The 25,092-nt window shown below is 42.8% G+C and overlaps 1 protein-coding gene across 1 annotated transcript in view; it reads right to left on the bottom strand.

Annotated features, from left to right (window-relative positions):
• Positions 1–15,824, bottom strand: part of Ppp1cb (protein phosphatase 1 catalytic subunit beta) — a 35,042-nt gene extending 19,218 nt beyond the window's left edge. The window contains exon 1 of the mRNA XM_052746200.1: positions 15,663–15,824. Within this exon, the coding sequence (XP_052602160.1) occupies positions 15,663–15,714 (52 nt within the window). The 5' untranslated portion in view covers positions 15,715–15,824. The remainder of the gene's footprint in view (positions 1–15,662) is intronic.
• Positions 15,825–25,092: the final 9,268 nt, after the last annotated feature.

Below are 25,092 nucleotides of genomic sequence, written 5' to 3'. Positions count from 1 at the left end.
AATGTGCATTTCCCTGATAACTAAGGTTGTTGAGTACCTTTTCCTATAATTAATGGGTCATTTGGACATTTGTTTTGAGGCAAATTAAGTCTGCTTGTTTATTCTTTAAAACTTGATAATGGACCTTTTCCCATCTCTTAACTCGGTTTCAATGAAAAGTTCTTTAATGACTATAGATCTTAAAACAATTTCAATTAAGTTAACCTTTGTACTTTGTGCATCTTACCAAGAAATCAGACCCTTTCTAAGGACATCTGTTGTTGTTTTGTTTTTTGATGTTTGGTTACAGCTCACTGAATTGTACAGTTCATCTTGAATTCAGCTGGTATATTGCTTGAGGTGAAAGTCAAGGTTAATTCAGGTGTCTGCCTGCATGTGCATCTGTGTACTCCACGTGTGCAGTGCTGATGGAAGACACGGGCTGCCAGACCCCCCCCAGAAATGAAGTCACAGTTCTGAGCTGTCATACAGGCGCTGGGAATTAAACTTAGGGCCTTTGGAAGAGCAAGAGCACTTAACTGCTGAGCCATCTCTCCAGCGCAGAGTTCACTTTGTCCAGGTACAAAGACAACTGATTTAGCAGCACTTGTTAGAGATGAACCTTTCCCTCCAGCTTGGTAGGAAACCATACTGTTATTACTGTGTCTCCTTTTTACATCACCACCACACTATCACAGTGTTTGTAGTCTCAGTGTATGGGATACAAACATTCAACTCTGATCTTTAAAACTCTGAAGGCAATCAGGGCACTGCTGTATTTTCCAGTTTTAAAGTTGGCTTGTATCTATGGGACTCCAAGTTTGTAGGGCTTACAGGTTTATGGAAAATGAACTGAGGGGGTCTGTAGAACTGATGACTTAATTTTGAGTTTCCCAACACATGACCTTTCCTCTCCTTTTATCTGTCACTTATCCTTTTGTTTCATTTCTGGTGTGTGTGTGTGTGTGTGTGTGTGTGTGTGTGTGTCTGTACTTTTATTTGCTGGGACATCTTGCTAGTTCTGGTCAGTTCCCTCAGCAATGTCTATTTTTCCTTCACAGTTTTTACTGTGGCAGTCTTGTGTATTTTTTCATCACACTGATTTTAGAAGGACTAGTGTAAATGTCAGTTTCATTTTCCCACTATGTGATTACACACACACACACACACACACACACACACACACACACACACACACCCCATAGGAATATACATAGCAATCAATTTGTTACTGACTTTGTGTACTATTACAAACATTTACAGTTTCTTTTGGATTTTTAAAGTCAATCCTATCAGTTATAAAAACAGTTTTATTTCTTTTCCAATCCATGGTGGTTTGAATGAAAATGGTCCCCACAGGCTCCTATTTCCATGCTTAGTCCCCAGCTAATGAACTGTCTGGAAAGGACTAGGCGATATGTCCTTGTTGGAGTAGGTGTGTTGCTGGGGGTATGCTCTGAGTTCCAAAAGCCCAAGCTCAGTTGCTCATCAGTTTCTCTTCTCTCTGTCTGCTGCTGCCTGTGGATCAAGATGTAAAGATGCAAAGCTCTCAGCTACTGCTCCAGTGCCATGCCTGTCTGCTTCCCACTACGATGATAATGGACTAACCCTCTGAAACTGTAAACAAGCCACCAATGAAATGCTTTCTTTATAGGAGTTGCCTTGGTCATGGTGTCTCTTTACAGCAATAGAAGAATAACTAAGACACAAGTTGGTACCAGGAGTGGGTATTGCTGACTGTGATGCTTGTTAGTGACTTGGATTAGGAAAGCAGTTGAATGCTGTAGGTGAGGCTTAACAGTCCATCCTCGTAGGAGCTTGGAAGACGGTAGTGCTGAAGGCCAATGTGAACTATGCAGGTCCAGCTCAAGAGTTCTCAGAGGGGAAAAGTATTATCAGCTGACCTAGGGGCCATTCTTGTGATAATTCAGCAAAGAATGTGGCTGCTTTTTGCCCTTGTCCTAAAAACCTGCCTAAGGCTAATGTCACAGGCAGAAGAGACTTCAAGACAGTCTATTATGAACTGTGTTACATTTATTAGTGATCACCCTTATGCAGATCTACAATGAAAACTGGACAAAGAAATAAAAAATGTACACTTTGAGGGGGAAAGGAGAGCCAGGAAATGTAATATTGGAATCGAGTCTTGTGCTCAAGATGAAAATGTTAAAGAAAAGCCCAATGCTTAAATGGAATAAAGGGAGCGGTAACTTCAGGCAAGGCCCCACCCAGTGAAAGGAACAAACCTGAGATTTTCTCAGCCTAGAAACCACTACATCAGAACTTATGCAAATACAAGTCATAGAGGGAGCCAGGTATCAGCCCAGGCAGGCAGCAGAACCTGGCAGCTTCAGCCACATGGTTCTGATTTCAGCCAAGAAGCATATTGGAAAGGGGTTACGGAACCTTCCTCTGTGGTTAAAGAAAGATGCTGAAGCCAGGCATTTAGCAGGGCAGTCCCCGCATGCAGGCCCAGAGAGGCCACTGCATGAAGCTGTGAAGGTGAAGCCTGGATTGTGTAGGAGACCCCAAGATGTTGGAGAGGTCAGAGTTGTGGGCTACCTGCCAAGGAGGGCTGCTAATAGGGAGTGGAACTAGCCCAAGAGAGAGAAGTGTACTGAAGTCAACAAAGCTGAAAGGAGTTGGAGATCTGAAGAGACGCAGAGTTTGGAGTTTGCTCTGCTGGGTTTTGGTCTTGCTTTGGTCCAGTATTTCATCACTATGCTCCCTTTCCCTCCATTTGGAATGATAATGTATATTCTGTACCATTGTATGATGGAAATGTGCAATTTGCCTTTTGATTTTATAGTGGGTTACAATTAAAGAGATGGTCTTGAGTCTCAGAAGACTGTTGATTGAGACTGAAAGACTATGGGGACTCATGAAGTTGAACTACATGCGTTTGCATGATGATACAAGCATAGAGTGGAATGTGATGGTTTGAGTGAGAACGGCCCCCACTGACTCATATATTTGCATACTTAGTCTCCAGTTGATAAACTGTTTGGGAAGGATTAGGTGTGTCACTAGGGGTGGACTTTGAGGTTCCAAAAGCTCAAACCAGGCCCAGTCTCTCTCTGTCTGCTTCCTGTGGATCAGGATGCAAAGCTCTCAGCTACTGCTCTAGTGCCATGCCTGTCTGCTTCCCACTATGATGATAATGGACTACCCTTCTGAAACTGTAAACAATCCCCCAATTAAATGCTTTCTTTTACAAGAGTTGCCTTGGGACCCTGTGGTGATGCCTTCAATCCCAGCACTTGGGAGGCAGAGGTAGGCAGATCTCTGTAAATTGGAGGTCAGCCTGGTCTACAAAGTGAGTCCCAGGACAGCAAGGACTGTTACACAGAGAAACCCTGTCTTGAGGAAAAAAGTTGCCTTGGTCATGTCTCTTCACAGTAATAGAAAAATGACCAAGACATACTCCTTGTTAATTTTCTCCTCCTTCCTTGCTGCATTGGCTAGAGCTTTCAGGAGCAGAACTGATGCTGTCTCTCCCATCACGTTTTTGAACCCGTTTAGAGGAAATGGCACCTAGCATCTCACCATCAAGTCTGATAACTCTACGTGCCTAATCTCGAAGAAAAGGCCTGTTTCTACTTTATTAAGAATTTCTGCCAGGGGGGTGAGGGGAATCCCCCCCCACAGGGTTTCTTTGTGTAGCCGGGAATTTTTTTTTAACCAAATACTTTTTATCAAGAAAACCACTAACTTTCCCTTTTATATTGTTAATGTGACTTATTTTAACTGAAGCTCTGAGTATTAGAGTAAACTTGGACTCCTAAAGCAAGCCCATCAGTTCATGACATGCTACCTTTATTATACATGGCAAGATTCAACCTGCGAGTATTTTGCTGAGTTTTTAAGATCATAATTATTAACACACATTAATGGATTTCACAATGACACATTTTTCAATATTTTGGGGACTGTATTCATATACTGGTTCATTTCTTGTTATTGTCAGGTTTTGGTAAAGTGTTGTGCAAGCTTCACAAGACAAGTTGTGAAGTATTACCTCTTTTATTTTTAAAAGATTTATTTTTATTTATGTATGTGTGTATGAGCCTGCATGAGTGCACCACATATGTGTAAGAGCCCAGCTGAGACTAGAGGAAAGTTAGGTCCCTTGGAACTGAAGTTACAGGCAGTTGTGAGCCACCGTGCTGGCTGCTGGGAATAGAATCTTAGTCATATGCAAGGGGAGCGGGTGCTCATAATTGCTGAACCATCTCACCAGCCCCTATATTTTTATATGTATCTGTAAGGTTATAAACAGATGTTAAAATCTTTGTATTTTAGATCACTACTAAAACAATCTGAACCTAGAATTTTCTGAGGTGTTTCAATACAAACTCATTTTCTTGAATACTAACATTTTCTGTCAGTTAATTTTTTCATCTACACTGTGACATTTATTACCATCAAGTTACTTCTATCTTATTGTCCTTAACAACAGTCACACTTTTCTCTGAACTATTTTCACAGATGGCAGGCATCAAGTCCCTTCAACCCTTAACATAATAGTAGGTAACACTACCCCTTTCAGAGTCACAGTACAAGTCACCAGATTTAGGATTTAATATTTAAAAGACAATAATCAGCTGTTTCAATCACATCTTGTAAAGCATTTGTTTTCCTCTAGCACAATTAAAAATCACATGTGTTTATCTTGGCCCTTTACTAGTATCCTTAATACTGTTATTTCCTTCATCTTTACTGATACTCTTTTTAGAACTTCATTAGTCTTTCTAGATGCATAAACTTAATCTTTTCATCAGGAAGGTCTATACTTACTTTCTGCTACTGTTTCCTTCTACTTTGATAAAATACTTAATTCCACTGTCTGAATCAGCTCTCTTTTGTGTGTGGAGGCCAGAGGAAAACTTGGGGTGGCATTCTCCACGTGTTGTCCACTTTCCTCTGGCCTGGAACTTGCCAAGTAGGCTAAATGAACTGACCAGTGATTCCACAAACCCATCTCTGGATCCCCAATGCTGAGGTTATAGGCCCACATCACCACATCTATCTAGCTTTTTACACATACTTTCTGTGTATCCAACTCAGATCTTCACAAAAGCTTACTGTGTTATCTCCACAAGCCAATCTGTGTGATGTCTTTGGTCCTTAACTTCCAGCTCTTTAGGTGTTCTGTTTGTTCTACCAGTTACTAAAGGTATAGTAATACACTATGGGGATAAGGTTTTCTCCATATGTCTTTTTAGGTCTAGTGACTTTCCATTTTTGTTTTGGACATATTTTTTGAGACATAAATATTCACTTCTGTTGAATTTATCATGAAAGCACTAATATCCTTCATTATTTCTAGTGACACTGAAGCTTACAGCTTTACCTAGCATAGCCAAGCCAGGTTTCATTTGGTTAATGTGGACATGACATAGCGCTTTCCCATTTTTATACTTATCCGTCTTTTTTTTTATTAAAGTTTTATGCTTGTGTATGGGTGTTTTGCCAGCATGCATGTCTGGTTCCTACAGAGGTCAAGAAGGTGTTGGATCCCCTGGGACTGGAGTTACAGATTGTTATTATCCTCCACTTCATGGGTGCTGGGAACTGAACCCAGGTCCTCTGGATGAGCAGTCAGTGCTTTTAAATGCCGAGCCATCTCTCCAGCCTCTCACCTGTGTTCCTAAATTTAAAATATGCCCTATAATTTATGTATAATAGGTAAATTTCCAAGTTTTCTCCACCTGCCCCTCCCTTACTTGTTGAGATAGGGCCTCACTAGGTATGTCTGGCTACCCTGAAACTTACTATGTCCTTTGGTGATTCTTCTGCTTCCCAGTGCTACAATTGTCTTAATTTCAATGTTTGTTTCTTTTACATTTACTATGGTTCCTGACAAAATCAGGTGAGATTTTTATCACTCTGTTTGTTTTCAGTTTGACCCATCTGTTCTTTATTTCCCTGTTTTTCTTCTTTTGCATTTCTTTGGGGGGGGGGGGAACCAACACATTCTAACCTGTTTTCTTTGATTTACTGTTTATTTTTGAGACAAGGTCTCCTATAACCCAGGTTGGCCTTATACCTACTATGTAGCTAAGAAGATCTTGAATTGACCTTTCTCCCGACTTCACCTTTCACCTGAAGATAGGATTATAGGTGTCTGCCATCATGCTTGGCTTAGTTTTCTAGTTACATATATTTTATCTTTCACTCAGCGGTCACTCTAAATAAATAATTTTTCTCAGTTCTACAGTTATCTCATTTCCACATCTTTCAATCCCACAAACCACACTTCAGTATTTGCAACATCTGAAATTCATTTGTACTGCTCCTTGGTTCTTGCTCATGTCTTTCTGCAGTTGTTTACTTTTACCTGCCACCATTTGCTTTCTACATGAAGACCCTGAAGTGATTTCTAGTGCCTACATATCAGCAATAAACGTTGCTAAGGACTGAACTCAGCCTCACACACCAAGCAAGTGCTCTTCCACTGAGCTGGAGCTCCTCAGTTCAGCAATACTTTTAAAAATAGGCCTGTGCCACCGTGCCAGGCTTCCCTTTTTTTTCCCCTCTAGTTTTAAGTTGTATAAGTGTTTTCCCGCATATTTCACATTGGTGAACTCCTCCTGCAGAAGAAGAAGAGGCTGGATTCCCTGGGTCAGGAGTCTCAGGTGGTTGCAAGCTGCCATGTGGGTGCTGGGAACTGAACAAGAGCAGCCTTGCTCTTAACTGCTGAGCCGTCTCAATTTTCTCTGCTCCAACTTATCTTTATTTTTGCCTTTACTGGTGAAGGATACTCTCAGTAGATTTGGAATTCTAGGTAAGCATTCTTTTCTTCTGCTGTCTTAAAAAAGCCGTTCTGTTTGGGCTTTAGTAGTTTAGGTGACATATCAATTATCCTTGTCGCTGTTACTTGAAAGGCATGACTTCTAAGCTCTGGGAGCATTCTTGACTTTTTTGGGGGGGCGGTATTTGGTTGGTCAGTATTTTTTTTTTTTTTAAGTCAGGGTCACATTATGTAGCCCAGGCTGGCCTCAAGCTCAGAGTTCACAAGTGAAGAAATTTTCAAGTGTCTCAACTGTCGGCTAAGTGAGGTAAGCCACTTTACCAATGGCAGGTCAATTGTGTTTGATTGGAATAATCTTTAAAAATATCTTGAGACAATAATTTTAAAGACTATTAGCTGGATTAAGGACACTGGGGATGATAGCAACAATTTTAAAAAAAATGAGAGAGAGATGATTTTGAGTGGTTGTTTTCTGGTTTTTGGAGACAGGGTTTCTCTGTGTAACAGCCCTTGGCTGTCCTAGAACTCACTTTGTAGACCAGGCTGGCCTTGAACTCAAAGAGATCCACCTGCCTCTGTCTTGAGAGTGTTAGATTAAAGGCGTGCACCACCACCCAGATTTACAATTCTTTTGTCTTTTAACATGTCATTGTGTTACATATTGATTATTTCCAAATACAGAGCTAGGTGGAAGCTGCTTAGCTGCACAGTAAATGGGTTTTGATGTGGAAATTGCTTTTGCACTTAAGGTCTAAAAGGAAGCTATAGGGAATTGGGAAATAATTTGTTGTAGGTTTATGAGGGTAAAGATCTCACTTATTTTAACTTTTAATAGCATGGGAAATGAAAACACTATTGTCAAAATGACTTACACTGTTTCCAAACTGTGTGTAGTGGGGAGCTCTTACAATTTGAAGTTGAACTTATTAAGTAGCATTAAGTGCTGGGTAGTGAGGTCACATGTACACCTGTAACTCCAGCACTCCGTGGTCTGAGGCAGGGGGATCTTGAATTTCAAGGGAGCATGGATTGCATATTAAGAGGCTGTCTAAAACTATTCTGCATCAGTAATAACAATTAGGAATAACTTTCATGGGTTGAAGAGCTCAGCAGTTATGACCATGCGCTGCTCTTCCAGAAGATCTGTTGGGTTCTATACCCAGCTTCTTGTAGCTGCAGTGCTAAGGGTTCCATACCTCTGGTCCCCATGGTACCTGCACTCATGTGCTCATTAGCTACACACAGACACATGTATAGACATAATTTTAAAAATTTAAGTAATTTTAATTCAGAAAACTTTTATCATTAAACAAAATTGAAGTTACAATCTATTACCAACATAATCACAAAACTGATAATGGTTGAGTTCCTGAAAGCAAATGACGTTGGTTATTGATACTCCTGGTTGATAACATGATAGATTAAGGTACTTTTTCTGCAGAATATCTGTATCATAGACTTTAAAAATACCAGAGACTGGAGAGATGGCTCAGAGTTTAAAAGCACTGGCTGCTCTTCCAGAGGTACTGAGTTCAAGTCCCAGTACCAACATGGTGGCTCATAACCATCTATAATAAGATCTGGTGCCCTCTTCTAGCTTGCAGGCAGAACACTGTATACATAATTAGTAAATTAAAAAAAAAAAAAAAGACATTTGGCCGGTGGTGGTCACGCACGTCTTTAATCCCAGCACTCGGGAGGCAGAGCCAGGTGGATCTCTGCGAGTTAGAGGCCAGCCTGGTCTACAGAGCAAGATCCAAGACAGGCACCAAAACTACACAGAGAAAACCCTGTCTCGGGGGGGGGGGGGGGGGGGGGGGGGGGGGGGGGGGACGGACGGACATTTTACAATTTCACAAGCTTTATAAAATTGTCCAGCTAGCTAAGGTTTCCCCCTGCCTGTTTTATGTGTATTTTACCACCATCAGTTGTAACTTTTAGCAGATTCTGCTGTAGGTCACACTGAACTGAAAACCTTCTTACCTGTACCTCCACACTGGCTATCCTACAGGCTAACTCTGTAGACACTTCAGTTTGAACACTAGCTCCCCAACAGCTTAGCACATTAGTAACAAGTGCCAACTATCCATGGGTAAGAAAAACCACTCAAGGCTAGGTGTGCTAGTGTACGCTTTGAATCCCAGCACCGGGAGACAGAGGCAGGCGGATCTCTGTGAGAAGTCATGGGACAACCAGGGCTGTTACACAGAGAAATTCATTCTGTGTCTGTCTGTCTGTCTGTCTGTCTGTCTGTCTGTCTGTCTCTCTCTCTCTCTCTCTCTCTCTCTCTCTATATATATATATATATATATATATATATATATATATATATACACAAATAAATGTGTTCTAAGTAATGAACATGCTCAATTAAAATCATATGCTTAGCGGAGCAGTGGTGATGCACACCTTTGATTATCCTGGCACTGAGAAGGCTGAGGCAGGTAGATCTCTGTAAGTTTGAGGTCAGCTTGGTCTACAGAGTAAGTTGCAGGTCAGGCTCAAAAGCTACACAGAGAAACCCTGTCTTGAAAAAAACAAAACAAGAAAAATCACATGCTTATAGACCATTGTTAGCATTTGGCAGCTTCTACCTGTGTGCAAGTGCATCTTTCAAGAGTAAATACATAAAATCTCATTACAGATCAGCATCAACAGATGAGAGAACTTACAATCAAATCTGATGATCAACATTGAAAACGCTTACTTTGAATCTTAAGTAAAATGCTGAATTCTCTCCAAAAGAATTCCATTCCAGTAATTCCAAAAACAAAACATCAAACTGTACTCACCATTGTATTATAATTTTATTTGTTAGAAAATTTTCCAATACAGGTCAGGTTTGTCCTTTTTTTTTTTTTTTTTTGGTTTTGTTTTGTTTTTTTGAGACAGGGTTTCTCTTCGTAGCTTTTGGAGCCTGTCCTGGATCTCACTCTGTAGACCAGGCTGGCCTTGAACTCACAGAGATCCGTCCGCCTCTGCCTCTCAAATGCTGGGACTAAAGGCGTGTGTCACCACCACCCGGCTTCAGGTTTGTCTTTTAAACTAAAAAGGCTTTGTGATGTGTCTTTGCGATCTTGTATGCACACTCAAGTATTCTTTCACTAACCATCACCTACAGTCTTCTCTAAAACAGAAAGGACAGCAGGAAACCAAGAAGCAGCAATTCTACCCCTCCCTTTCCATGTGGGCCTCACAACCTCCTAGTCATCCTCACTGACTACTGATAGTTTTCTTCACTTCCACTGATGCGTCCCTCCCCTCAGCACCCCAACGCTGACTAATGTCCACTCAGCTAGACTTCCTAATTCTGTATAGGTACTTCACATCGAGCACAAAAGTCTGTCTATAGCAACAGGAAGTAAAACTTGACAGTGTTCTTCACGAATCCTCAAGGGGATCTGTGAGAGACTGGACGTCAAAGAGCTGGTATAGTTCAGAGTGGAGAATGTTGATAAGCAGGCTGGGACGAAACAGCTCAGGAATAAAGAAGTGCCCAGTGCAAAGTACAGACCCCTGCATTACACTGACATCTGTACTGAGGGACAGAAGCAATATGCTCACAACAGCTGGCACTCTGACACACACTAGATCAGAGGCACCTAACTACTGAGAACCCTATGTGTTCACTGCCATGCGATTCCGTAAAATACTGTGATAAAAGCAGCAAGAATGACCAATTACACCCAGCTCCTGCAATTACATCTTTAATCACCTATGAGAAATGCAAAGTATCCAAACATGTCTGCTGCATACCACAACACAGTAACTGTCTCAAAGGAAAGCACATGCCTGACAAACTATTGCTACCAGACTTACATATTAACAGACACTCTCAAAAGCAAACAAAAACCTGCCATTTCAAAGAAATAGTACTTCACAGCCAATGATGAAATTCAACAGTTCAGTGTAAAAATTTAAACACTGGAAACTTTGTATCTATTCTACTAGTTCATCCAGTCTTAAAGTCGCTTATGATGAGACCTCCAAGGTTAACAAATAGCATTCTTTGATCTATTAACATTTAATCAACTACAGAATTCAGCCGAACCATTTTCCAACTGACCAGTGTCTATCCCCAAGTCACGCCTAGGACTTCCCTTTTCTACCTTCATGGATGCTTTTTTTCCTAGAGAAAATAAGCCCTGAAATGGTTATTTATAGTTACAACAGAAGTGGTTGTCAGAGGTTATAATTTGTACCCGATCAAAACTAAATCCCAGGAGACTCAAGAGTCCAAACATACTCCACTAAACCATTTCTTGCCTACTGACACTGAAATTAATTCTGAGACTTTAGTTTTAGAAATACTCAATGGGAGTTTAGTCATATAAAAATACCTTGATGATCCTATTTACTGGTATGAGTATGCCATTGTGGCCACTGAGAATGAACAGTCTGTTAAATGATAAACGTAGAGTATGGTGGGTATACACTTGTAATCCTAGCTACCTGGGAAGCTAAGTCAGAAGATTCAAAGTTCAAGGCTTACTTGGGATACAGGTAAGCTCAAGGCCAGAATGGCTACTTTCTTAGCAAGAATCTGTTAAAACAGAAATTAAAAAGGGCTGGAGAAGGATCTCACTAGTGGAGGGGGTGCCGAGTAACAAAAGAAAAATCTTGCTAGATGTAATTTACAGTTTTCTTCATGAATAGAAATTCAAATACATTTCTAAATCTCAATGAATTCTTATCTTGAATTTGGAAACTTCATAGAAAACTTCCACGGCTAGATTTAAGTAGCAAATTTAAAAATAAGCATGGATTGTTTTTCTCAAATTAGCTTCCTTTATTTGCTGGAACTATTTAACAAGGGGGTGGGAGTGATCTATGACTTAGTTTACAAAAAGAATGTCACTCTCTATGAATGCTAGACTCACCTCTTGTCCAGAAAGTGTACCTCCAATGAGCTCCTCTACTTTCTAGCCTGTTCTTATTTTTAATGGGTCCTGCCTCACACCCACACGCAGTATGATACATACAGTATGATGATGCTCCCTGTGGATGCAGAGGTGGCCTGAGCAACTAGCATTTCAACCTTGTCTTTTTAACTGCTGGGCCTGAATTTTAAGCAATTTAACCAGTAAAGGGGCTTTCTTTACCCAGTCTACAACTTTTTCCAAACACTAAACACAGAGTTACCATGTGCCGAGGCATTCCATTCCTAGCAACACACTCTAGGAAAACGAAAGCCTAAGGTCCATGCAAAAACCTGAACATAGAGGTTGAGAGCAGTATTGTCCACAATGGTCAAAAGGGCAAACAACCGAAATAGCCAGCTACCAGTGAGTATTTCTGAAAACTGGTACATAGACAAAATGGAATATTATTCGGCCATAAAAGGAATGAGGTACTAATACATTTTACAAAATGGATGAAACTTAAAAACATTAAAAGAGGCCCAGGAGCCTTTAATCCCAGCAGCATCTCTGCTTGTTTGAGGCCAGCTAAGGCTACATAGTGACAACTTGTCTCAAAATGTTTCAAAAGAAAAGAAACTAGTTACAAACCACCACATCACATACACTTTCATTTACATGAAGTGAGCACGAACAGCGAATCCATGGGGACAGAAGGCAGATTAATGGTTGCCTAGACTAGAGGGGGACAGATGAAGGAAAAAGGCAATGGGGCTTTTGTGGGAGATGTGTGTGGAAATGCTCTAAAACTGACGGTGGCGATGGCTGCAAAACACCGTGAACACACTAAAAACCACTAACACACCAGCAACAGGCAAGCGTGAATTGCATCTCATAAAGCTGTCATTTTAAAAGGGAAGGTTTGGGATGGAGAGATGGCTCAGCTGTTAAGAGCACTGGCTGCTCTTAGAGAAAACTCGGGTTCGATTCCCAGCACCCACAAGGTGGCTCACAACCACCTGAATTCCAGCTCTAGGAGATCTTCAGGCCTCCAAGAGCACCATTTGAGTCTCCTCCCAAAAGCATCATAGTTCCACTTATCCCTTTTGACTTCTTCCAAAATAAATAGCATTTATAATGTGACCTGAAGCCCCTAGGGGATTCCCACTTCCACCTCAAATACCTACAGAACAACTACTCTTAGCAAAAACCTTTTACTGGGCTTTCTAGCTTACCTTATACAAACTAGTCTTAATTCAAATAATCAATCATGATAAATCACAAGAATACTGTGAGTTACTCTACAAGGCCAGTACAGGCAACAAAACAGTAGAAGTTGTTTTTTTAAAGGAATATACTGTGACATAGAGTAAGCACTTTAAAATGGAACCAGATCCTGGTCATTTTTTCCCTTTAATACAGAAACAGTTTTACAAAAGCAAGGTTTTTTGTTTTGTTTTGTTTTGCTGGCCTAGAATTTGCTATGTAAAACCAGGCTGGCCTCAAACTCAGAAAGACCTGCCTGCTTTTATCAACTGAGTGCTGCGATTAAAGACATACACCAGCCACATCTTTTGCCCAGCCAAAAGCAAACTTTAATTGACAGATAACACTGCATATTCTTAGGTACAACACGATGTTTTTAAGTGTACATACACTGGAATGGTTGAACATAATGAATTCACAAATTTTATCTCACAAGGCTATCATATTTGTGCTTAGAGCAGAGAACATATGTTCTCTTCACGGTTTTTCAATACAATGACCACTAATCTTGCTATGATAGAAGTCTTTTGAAATGTATTCTAACTATAATTATGTATCTTTACTGGTCCAATTCAAATGTTTACCTTCATTCAGGACACACACACACACACACACACACACACAAGATATAACCAGGTATTCTGCTAGGCAACTTTGCAAAATAGCAACACTTGAATGAGGTAAATTAGCACATAACATCTCTAAAAACCAAAGTAAAGAAAAAAATTAAGACTAAAATTACTCACTAGAAAATCCAAGTCTTTGACAATTATTTGAACAGGTCCAGATTTGGGAAGGAAGAGAGGGACTGGTAATATTTCAGAGTAACAGGGAGATGTCAAGGTAAATAATCTTCAATTGAATAAAGGAACAAGACTGCAAAAAAAACCCCTAGTAAACTGTATGTTCAACATCGGAAGAGCAAGAAGGCTACAAAATACTGGAGTGCCTTGTTTATACTGAGCTCCTCGAGTGGAGATGTGTCTTATCTTTGGATTCCTGGTGCCTGGCACAGGCGAGTCAATAAACAGTTGCTATACTAGAAAAAAAGAACAATGTATCTTGACAAGAATTCGTCCCCAAAAAGGGGGCTGGGGGGTGACTGAAGCTAGAACCAAATATTAGGTTGCTTTCACCCTTTTTCTCTACAACCCTCTACTAGTTAAAGTATCTGTAATCATATAAAGGTACATTTGATTTAAAGGGTTCTAGAGCAGTTTAAAATACATGAATTGACTACTAGGTATTTATGAAAAAGTTTAAATATGAATAAACTGAGATACAATCAGATTTAAACTTTAAAGAATACGAAGACAGAGGTAGGCTTAAATTCCCCTTCTCCAAAGACTAACAAGATATAAAAATTTTTAAATAACTATATTTTCCTTATAAAGCCCTTATAAAGCACTGGAAGTGTAATTTTTTTTTTCTAAACACATGTCTCACAGACCCAGCAAGATGTTCCTATCAGTTAAAGACCACGAAGTCCCAAGTAGTGAACGCAGCAAGCACCAGGGGGCCTCCCAGGAATAACTTGATACTAAAGGAAAAGGTAAATAAGAGAGAGTTCCTGGTTAAAAAAAAAAAAACTTCTGCTTCTTTCTCAGCCTTAAGGCTGCTGGAAAGCTTTAATATCCGGAGCAAATATTCAGAGTTTTTTTTTTTTTTTTTTAACAAGGAATAGAAACGTTGTACCTCAGTTGAAAAAGTCACCACCCCTCCCCATACAATCCTCTCTGGTAAATTTCCAAACATAAGCACAAACTGCTTCGCTGTATGTAGTAAACAAAAGCCGCACACACGCATTCATTAGGTGTCTGACAAAGAAGACTCTTAAATCATTCAAAAAGGCAATTCTTTTTTACACACTCCCCAAACAATTAGTGACGACGCGAATTTTAGAGTAAAAGGATTTTTTTTTTTTTGACCAAGACCCGCCCTTAACTTTGAATAGTATCCCGCAACAGATCAATACATTTAACTACTGGTCTCTCTATCAAGCCTTCTCTTTCCTCCTCATGTTCCCACCAACACACAACTAATCAATAAAAAACATGAGAGCCCGGAACTTCAAGTGCTGTGAAGACTTGTAAATACCTTTTAAGCCCCAGAGGCTGTTACAACAGGCATTTACTAAGTTTGCGCAGAAATTAAACTCGGCTCAAACGTGTTATAATTTTAAGCCCCCCCCATTATCAATCCCTTCAGCCCCCATGTATTCGGGCGTTTCGTATTCCTAACGGACATCTCCAACCCGATCCAAGATTTTTACTATTTTTGTACGCCAGATGAAAAATGGCAAACTATTCATCCTATCCTCCCCTTAAGCTGTTCTGGAGCATCCAGTTTTTTTTAAAAAAAAAAAAAATGCAAACGATCCAAGAGCCTTCCTGGGAAGGGTTTTTTTTTTTTTTTTGGTAAAATTCACAACCGGAACGACGATCGGAGGCAGCCAAGGGCAACGCACAAAGAGAACAGAGAAGAAACACACAATTCCACGGACACACAATGCCCAGCGGCAGGCACCGTCGCCCCTTCTCTTGGAAGGGGTGGTGAGCGGAGGCCCGCCGGCCCAGCCGTCCAGCCGAGGCCCCGCCGCCTCCAGCGGAGACGGTACCCGCCGATGGTCCTCGGGCCGAGGCCCGGCCTCCCCGCCGGCCCGCCCGCCTGCCAGGCCGCGCTCCGGGGGGTGGGGGGGGGTGGGGGGCTTCCGGGACCACCGAGCCCGGCCGCCCGCCCTCCCTCTTCCCCGGGCTCGGCTCGAGCGGGAAGGGCCCCCGCGGCCCGCCCGGCGCCGCACTCACCCTCCAGCAGGCGGGTGATGAGGCTGTCCACGTTCAGCTCCCCGTCCGCCATCTTGTCGGCACCAGACTCTCCTCCCCGCAGCGGGAACAAGGGCTTCTCGGCGGCGGCGGCGGCGGCAGCGGCGGCGGCTCGGCGTTCTCACCTACGAGTCACGCGGCGTCTCGACCCCGGCTCCAACTCCCCCCCTGGGCGCGCGCGCGCGGGCCCTCCCCCCACCCCCTCCCCGCCGAGCCGCGAGAGCGCGCGCACACACGCACCACGCACCCGCACGCACCCGCGCACGCACGCACCCGCGCACGCACCCGCGCACGCGCGCCCGGCGAAACCCACTAGAAAATAAATAAATAAACAAGCTGGAGCGGAGAAAGGGGAAGGGGGGGGGGTGGGGGCGCCCCACGAACCGGGCCGCGTCAGACCCCAGCCGCCACCCGCCTCCTCCTCCCTCCTCCTCCTCCTCCTCCTCCTCCTCCTCCTCCTCGGCACCGCCCAGCTCCGCAAAGCTCGCCAGCGCCGCGGAGAGCCCCGCCCTCAGCGTCCCGCCCTCCCCCTCCGCCCTGGCCCGCCGCCGAGCCGCGCAGAGCCGTGCGCACGCGCGCCACGTTCACCCCCGCCCCCTCCCTCTCCCGCCCCGCCCTCGCCTCCGCCGCAGCTAATGCGCAGGTGCGGCTCCCTCCCGCTCCGGGGGCGGGGGGTGGCCACTGCGCCGAATTGTGGCGGACTGCGCAGGCGCAGGGCGGAGCCAACCTGGCTGCGCCGAGCGAACGCGGAGCCCGCGTAGGCACGAATGACCTTTCTTCTCTTCTCTTCTCTTGCTACCTAGGGGCCGGGAGTTTCCGCAGAGTTAGCGATTGCGTCCCTCCCGCCTTGCTTTTTGCTTTTCTTGGTTCCGTTCACTGCTTTTTGCAAACAGTTCCTCATGGTTCCGCTGAGCTGGAAACAAACGTGTGCCGCAGTTACTCGTGTTGGAAGCAGGAGACTTCTCTGCTGAAAAATATTGACATTGCAAATGAGGGGTTATTATCGTTTTACCAGTGGGGCTGATTCTCCAAGTGGCCCTGGGTGAAACAAGCATCAAAGTGGGCCCCAGTCATCAGTAATAAGATTTTACACGCTCCCGGTTTCTGCCTCTGTAACCTTTTTATCATATCTTACATCTCCATACACTCTAGATCCCACTTTTCTGTAGTGCTTTTCTATTCGTTGCTCTATTATATTGCTTAATCTTCTTATGAAGATTAATAATCTTGTGATAATTTAAACATTTTTCTCCTGCACTCGATTCCTAGAGGATAACATCAACGTTTGTTGGGCATGAGACACCTGTAATCCCTGCACTTGGGAGATATAGGCAGATTCTGGAGCTCAAGGTCATCGTCAACTACATAACAGGACTGGCAGCTTGTACTACAGGAGTTCCTGTCTCAAGACACCAAACACACCACGTTGATCTTTGTGGCTGCACCACCCACCAAGTATCTGGTTCATACAAGACAGGGAGAAATAGAAACTCGGGGACTTGGAAAGGTTCGTTGCTCACCTTTCCTTCCAGCACCTAAATTGCCACCAAAGGACCGTAGGAAGAATAGCCACGGAAAAGATATAGGCAAAGATCCGAGGAGGTCAGGTCAAAGATTTTACCTATTCCCAAACCGGTGCTTTTCCAGAAATCAAACTTCATGAGGCTGAGAGCGCACGGCTGGGTATGCTTTTCTCGCTCACATACCACTAATAGCTAACACTTACTGAGATCATGTATCCTGGCACTAATTTAGATGTCACGCAACATCATCTCATTTAATCCTTACAGCAAACCCTAGGTGGCAGGTACCATTATTACCTCTACTTGTGGGTAAGACTATTTGGGACACTAAATGAGTTAGTTACCTCACTCCAAACAAACGTGAGATTCAAACCCAGGAATCTAGTGCTAGAATGTGTACCAAATTCCAATGTTCTTTCTCAAACGTGCATATGCTTTGACACAAACTTGGAGAGCAGAAACTAAGGTGTGTGTGTGTGTGTGTGTGTGTGTGTGTGTGTGTGTGTTGTTTTGGCAAAAACAATATGTAATCAAGTACTTTACATGTCCAGATGAATGCTAGAATTTTCTAAAACACCCCCTTAGTTATTTCTTTATTTTAGAACTTAGCCTGTATGTTGATGGCTAATGTAGATTACACAGAGTAATCTGTGAAAACTAGCATTTTGCTTTGGGGATTTTTAGAGGAAAAGAGATGGCTTATTTTCACTGTATTTTGTTCAAGTCCACTTTATTTATACCCAACTTTATTCCAGAAGGAAAGATTTACATTAACTTAAATAAATGCTAACAGTTGGGGTAAATTTAAACAAATACAGGGGCTGGAGAGATGGTTCAGAGGTTACAAGCACTGGCTGCTTTTGCAGAGCATGTGGGGTTCTTAGCACCCACATGATGACTCACAACCACCTATAAACTTCAGCTGTGAATGAAAACAAGAAATAAAAAAAGGAAAGAACATGACTGCTCCTAGGTATGGTGGAGGAGAAGGTTTATTGTAGATAAAAGGGAGAGCATAGTCAGAGGCAGAGCTATTTGGGAGAGTCCAGAGTGGACATGACACTGAATATAGTGAGTAGTGTGTGTGTGTGTGTGTGTGTGTGTGTGTGTGTGTGTGTGTGTACAGATGACACACACCAAGTGCAGCATCCAAGAGGGCAAAAGGTTGAAAAAAAAAAAAGGGCAGGTAACCAACTAAAATGGTTGCATATGGGGAAGGGCAGCCCAGTCATTGGGCTGGAGAAGTTTAGGGTACAAGGTGGGGTATACCAGTCACCCTGTACAGGTAGGGACTGAGGGATGCTGAGAGAACCTGGTGGACAGCAGCCTCTTTGATATGTTAAATAGGCACCTCAGCCTTCTGTCCCCCGTTTGAGACCTAACAAGTCCCAGGGCATCTGATGCCCTCTTTGGTCTCTGTGGACACTGTACATAGATAGTTTACAAACATACATGAAGACAAGACATTCATATACATAAAAATATTTTTTCCCCTGAGATAGGGTTTCTCTGAGTAGTCCTAGCTGTCCTGAAACTCACTCTGCAGACCTTGCTGGCCTCAAACCCAGAGATCCACCTGCCTCTATCTCCCAAGTGCTTTGATTAAAGGCATGCTCTGTCTGGCTAAAAATATCTTTTTAGAAGTACAGAAGAAAATAAAACAAGAAATCAAGAGTGGGGAAGATTAGATTAAATGAGCAATTTTATTTGCAAAGTGCATGGCGTTAGATCCTATTGATTTGCTAAAGACGGGCCACAAAACTGACTCTGCTTTTTAGAAACCAGAGAAGAGGTCAATTACAGATGGAGGTAGATATTATGTCAGTTCTCTGTAGCAAGTCTTTCTCTGTACCAAATAACGACATGGAGACTTCTTATTAATTATGAACGTTAGGCTTGTTTCTAATTAGCTCTTATAACTTAAATTAACCTGTTTATACTAATCTACATTTTGCCTCATGGCTTTTTACTTTTCTTCCATTTTGTACCTCCTGTTTCTTCTCTGTGTCCTCTGGCATCTCTCCTGTGCCTAGATTCACCTCCTCTCCTTCTCTCTCTGCCCAGAAGTCCTGCCTAACCCCTTCCTGCCTAGCTATTGGCCATTTACCTTTTTATTAAACCATTCAGAAGGTGCCCTAACAAAGACACATCTCCACAGTGTACAAAAAAATTATTCTGGCCAGGCGGTGGTGGTTCAGTTCTTTAATCCCAGCATTCAGGAGGCAGAGGCAGGCAGATCTCTGAGTTTGAGGACAGCCTGGTCAGAGTGAGTTCCTGGACAGCCTGGTCTACAAAGTGAGTTCCAGGACAGCCAGGGATACACAGAGAAACCCTGTCTTGAAAAACAAAAAAATAAACAAACAAAAAACAAACAAACAAACAAAAAGATTATTCCACAACACTTCCCTAAATCTCTTCCATGAACTTAAGAATTCAGAACACTTGGGAATGCTTAACTAGGTGTCTTACAATTTTCATGGGACCCATGAATCCCATAGAAAAAAACTTAAAGCTTTATCCACAACTAGGGTTCTGTTATATGCAGACATGCTCAAAAGCCATTGGTTTCCCAAGAAGGTATGGTGGTCTGAATGAGAATGACTCCCATAGGCTCACATGTTTGAATACTTGGTCCTCAGTTGGTGGAACTGTTTGGGAAGGATTAGGAGGTATGGCCTTGTTGGAGGACGCATGTCACTGGAGTGGGCTTTGAGGTTCCAGAAGGCTCTTGCCATTTGCTATTCCCAGCCTCTCTGTCTGCTCTGTCTTCTGGTTGTCTTAAGATGTGAGCTCTCAGCTACTGCTCAGTGCCATGCCTGTCTGCCACCGTGTTCTCCACCACGATGATCATGGACTCTAACCCTCTGAAACTGTAAGCCCCAAATTAAAGATTTTCTTTTATAAGTTGTCTTGGTCATGGTGTCTTATCACAGCAATAGAAAAGTAACTAAAGCCGGGTGTGGGTGTGGTGACTCACACACCTTTAATACCAGCACTGGGAAGGCAGAGCCAGGGAGATCTACACAGTGAGTTCCAAGACAGTCAGAGCTCAATAATGAGACCTTGTCTCAAAAAACAAACAAATAACAAAAACTGAAAGAAAGAAAAGGAAACTAGGCATAATCCGTGTCCTCAGTCATTTTAGACACTACCCATTTTTTAATATTTATACATACATATGTACTTTATTATATACACACTGTCCTCCCTTAGTCCAAAATAATTAAAGCACAAATGTCTCCTCCTTGATCTTGGGCAAAGACTTCTCCTTTATCCTGGCCCCCAACAGGGACACACACACACACACACACACACACACACACACATACACACACACACACACACACACACACACACACACACACACACACAAACACACACACACAGAGCATTTTTCTTTTCTGTCTTGATCCTTCAAGATAAACTGAATAGAAAACAAATCCCTAATGACTGAAGGGTTAATTAGCCATAGAAAAACTGTTAATAGAGGGCAATTAAGGTTAGAAGAACAGCCACCATCAATGGTGACTGTTTATTGGTTGAAGAGTTGAGTCTGTGGCCATTCCTTTTATCTTGTAGAGAGATCACAGGGCCAGTATGTATTTAGGTCAGCCTTAGTTTGTTACAACAAGCTCTGTGCTCTACATCTGTAAAAATGTTTCTCTTTCAAACAGGACACCAAGAGCTCACTAATAGCTACTTGTTGCTGAGGAAAAATATACTAAGTGAAAGTTTGTTTCAAAGGAAACACTTGAAATGTTTTCTCACTAATACAAGTTGGTCTCTTAGGACCAAAACTGTTCCGCTCGCCTTTTCAGTTACCTGAACGGTTTCCGAATTTCTCTTTCTACTGACTCTGGTAAATAAATCTCTGACCTCTGTCTTCTTTCCTTCCTTCCTTTCCACTCCCTCCCTGCCCCTCTCTTTCTCCTTTTGGCGTTGGGGGTGGAACACAGAACCTCACACACTCTAAGCAAGTGCTCTGCCATGGAGCAGACATATCCCTAGCCCAAGATGAGTTTTCTAAAATGTCATGAAATCAATAGATCTTCTGTAAGAACACATAAAAATGAACAGCTTATATCTCCTAAAACTAAAACCAATGTAGCTGTGACTGTGATAAATATTCACTGCAGTTAGACGTATCACCAATGGATCCTTTTAGGTAGGAGATACCGATTAAATATAGTCTTTATGAATTATTATTTACACCTTAATTTTAGGTAGGTCCAGTTCACTGCATCTGTTCTTTTAAAAAAAGTTGTATGATTATTGTGTGTGAGAATCTTCGCGTGCATGGACACATGTAAAGAACAACTTTGTGGAGTTGATTCTGTCTTTGTACCTTTACATGGGTTCCAGGGATTGGAACAGCTAGAGCCTTTACAAAGTAAGCCATTTTACCCCCAACACATACATTCTTAATTGAAATACCCTGTGGTCCTTGTTATTCCCAGAATTTTTTTCGGGGAGGGGAGGGGCATTTAAGACAGAGTTTCTCTGTGTAGCCCTGGCTGTCCTGGAACTTCTTTGTAAACCAGGCTGGCCTCGAACTCACAGCGATCTGCCTGTCTCTGCCTCCCAAGTGCTGGGATTAAAGGTGTGTGCCCACTCCCCCCACCTTCCAGCGATATTTACAGAAATCTTACAATGAACAGACTTCTAAAGTGAAATGCAAATCTGAGTATCAAGAAACTGTGTTTGATTTTGCACTAAAGGAGGTACTTTGGGAAAGTCATTGACCATGTGGGAAACTGACCACAGAACAAGTTGGGTTGCAGGAAAAGAATCAGATCAAAGGTGGAAGACCAGAGTAGCTGGACAATGTTAGCCAAATCCACCTTCTGACTTTGGGTGTTATTAACTACAAAAGATTTCCATTACTAAAATACTCTTTATGGTATCCTCTACCCCTGGCAAGTCTTTGTTTCTAAGACACACAGATGATGCACACATATATAATATAACAGTGTACAAAATGTCCCCAACTTAGGAACTGGCTCAACTCCAAAAAGACAATTGCTCTGGAATACAGACTCTTTTTTCCCACAGAGACCGTGGTACAAAGGCTGCATTTCCAGATTGGTCTGCACAACCTATCTGAGCCTTAATGGAACTATAGAGAAGTATAGCAGTGTGGACTTCAACTGCCGGTCTTTGAAACATCAATGGAAAACATTCCCCAAGAATTCTAATTTGGCACAGCAGAAAACACCTCTCAGGGGTGCTGTACACTGTGAATATTTGTTGCTTTCATTGGTTTAATAAAAGGATAAATGGCCAAGAATAGTTAAGTTATGTGGGACTTGTAGACAAAAAGAGAGCATGGGAATGAAGAAGGGCAGAGTCGCCAGCCAGACGTAGAGCAGGCAGGAGATGAACATGCCATGCTGAAAAAAGGTACAGCCACGTGCTAGAGCATAGATTTAAAAAAATGGGTTAATGAGTTAGTAACAAGCCTAAGCTATTGGCTGAGCATTAATAAGAAGTCTCTGGGTGGTTATTTGGGGAGCTGATGGTCCCGACAAAAAACTCCACCTACACAGGGGTTTCTACTGCCCTGAGTAATAAGCATGAAGGAAATTCTCTTCTAACTATCAGATGATCCTGGCCCAAAGCTTGGCCTCATAGACTGGAAAGGCAGGGATGCTCTGATAACTCTGAGACTATATGCAGGGTGGGCTCAGTGTAGCCATGATGTCTGGGGGTTTGGTTGCTAAGAAGAAGTTGGCCTCTTAACCAAAGGATAGGGATGGAAGGACACAAGGAAAACAGGAAGTGGACAGACTGTGCTAGGAACTTAAAAAAAAAAAAAAGACACAATTACTTTTAACTAGAAGTTGAGATCTATAAAAGTTAATCTCGTTGACGTAATCCTGAAGCTGGAGCCTGCATCTGGACCTTGCTGTTTCTACTCCTCTCTGTCACTCCCAGATTTTTACTTGAGAGATACCATGCTATGCAAGACATTCCTCTTTTCTGCCTCTCTCCTTCCTACTCTGACATCTTAGAACCTGGCATCCCCTGCTGACCCACATTCTTAATTTTATTTTCGAGGGCAACCATAACAGCCATGACCACACTTTCCTGTTGTGTCCCCAAGTGTTTAACAGTGGCAGCAGCCCAGAGGATGACATCTTGCTTGCTCACAAGAGGTTGCTCTCCCACTGCAAGCTTACACAGACCACCTAGAGAATGCAATGCGCAACCTCAAACTCTAGTACCTAGGTCAGTCCGCATAGCAATGCTCTGTGTCCCTGTGCCTATACCATAGATAATAGCTTTTTTTGTCAGAAACCCCTATGACTGGAGATGCCACATGCTGCTGTTTTGTTATTTAAACAAGGCCTCCTGTAGTTCAAGCTGTCCTTAGGTGGTGAACATCTAGCCTCTAGCCTCTACCTTTGGAGTACTAGGATTGCAGGCATGCACCACCACGCCCAGTTTTATGGAGCGCTGGGAACTGTGAGGGGTGAGTACTCAACGCACGGAGACACACCCCAGGGACACAGGCTGAGAATGTAAGCTGAGAATGCTTACAGTAGCTATGGGAAGGAAGGCTAAGAGGCTTTAACTAGCCTCTAACTGCCTAGGGCTAGTTAGGTAGCAGTAGGGAGAAGAAGACAAGTGTAGGGCCTAGGGCATCTGTGTTGGTAGGCTGAGGCTCACATCGGGAAGGAAGCAGGCAATTTGGGTGGTAGAGGAAGTCTTCTAGGAAGTGAACCATGGACAGTGATTTTTAGCTCCTACTACAGGAAGGATAGGGAGCCTCCCGCCCTTTCATGTAGCTCCCTGGTCAGATCAACATTACATTCCTGTAAAAAAAAAAAAACCTTATCTTGTGATGGGACGTACCTTTAATCACAGGCAGAGGCAGGAGGATCTCTGTGAGTTCCAAGACAACCTGGTCTACAGAATGAGTTCCAGGACAGCCAGGGCTGTTACACAGAGAAAGCTGTCTTGGGGGGGGGAAAAAAGGAAGGAAGAAAGAAAGAAAGAGAGAGAGAAACCTTTATCTTATTCAAGTACAGCATGACTGTTTCTGGAGGTGTGGGCTGGTTCCTAAGCTTTTTTAGAGTTCTAATGAATTTTAAAGAGGTCAGTAGGCCAGAGGGGTCATGGAAAGCCTTCAGAGCACCAATGCTGGAAAAGGATTTGACTGGGGTTTTGAAGCATTGGGTAGTTTACATCAGTGGCTTGCAGTTCAAGAGGCTGGTGTGTTGTTGTAGAATCACTTTGGGGAGCCAGCTATTGGTGGTCTACATCTATAACCCCAGCATTTGGGAGGCAGAATCAGGTGGATCTTGGGTTCAAGGCCAGCAGGCCTATGATGTGGGTTCAAAGCCAGACTGCAAAGTGAGACCCTGTCTCAACACAGAGTTACTCAGGGACCGTTTTCCTAAATAATTAATGTTATATTTTGAAACATTGTCCCTGGAAATCCCCTCACAGCACTATCCACTCCCTCCCCCACTTTTCACTGATGGAGGTCTCAAAAACCAAACAAAAGGAAACACAGCAGAACTTGTTAAAGAGATTCATTCTGGTAAGGAGATGGAGACAGGAGGATTCTTCACGGCCCCAGGTGAAGTTTATAGAGGAATGGGGAGGTTGGAACCTCCAGAGCAGACTGTGTTGTATACCATGGGATAATTAAGAAAGCAGGCCTGGAGGACCTGGAATGTGAGGCAGGAGAGTGGAAACTCAATGCTATTTGACACAAGAAATGATCTGTGCTTTGTTCATTCAATATGTAGTTATTGGGCATCTCCGCTGTGCTTCGGGTAAAGCAGAGCCCCCGTCCTTCCCTTCATCAGGCTTCTGTGCTGGCAGGAGAGGGAGAATATCAATTCATCCTCTTCAGCACTCGCACTGTTCCAACCTGCTTT

Source organism: Peromyscus californicus, unplaced genomic scaffold (assembly GCF_007827085.1).
Source record: "Peromyscus californicus insignis strain IS unplaced genomic scaffold, ASM782708v3 Scaffold_1__1_contigs__length_55948999, whole genome shotgun sequence".
NCBI classification, from domain to species: Eukaryota; Metazoa; Chordata; class Mammalia; order Rodentia; family Cricetidae; genus Peromyscus; species Peromyscus californicus.
This window is presented reverse-complemented; position numbering and strand designations above follow the sequence as displayed.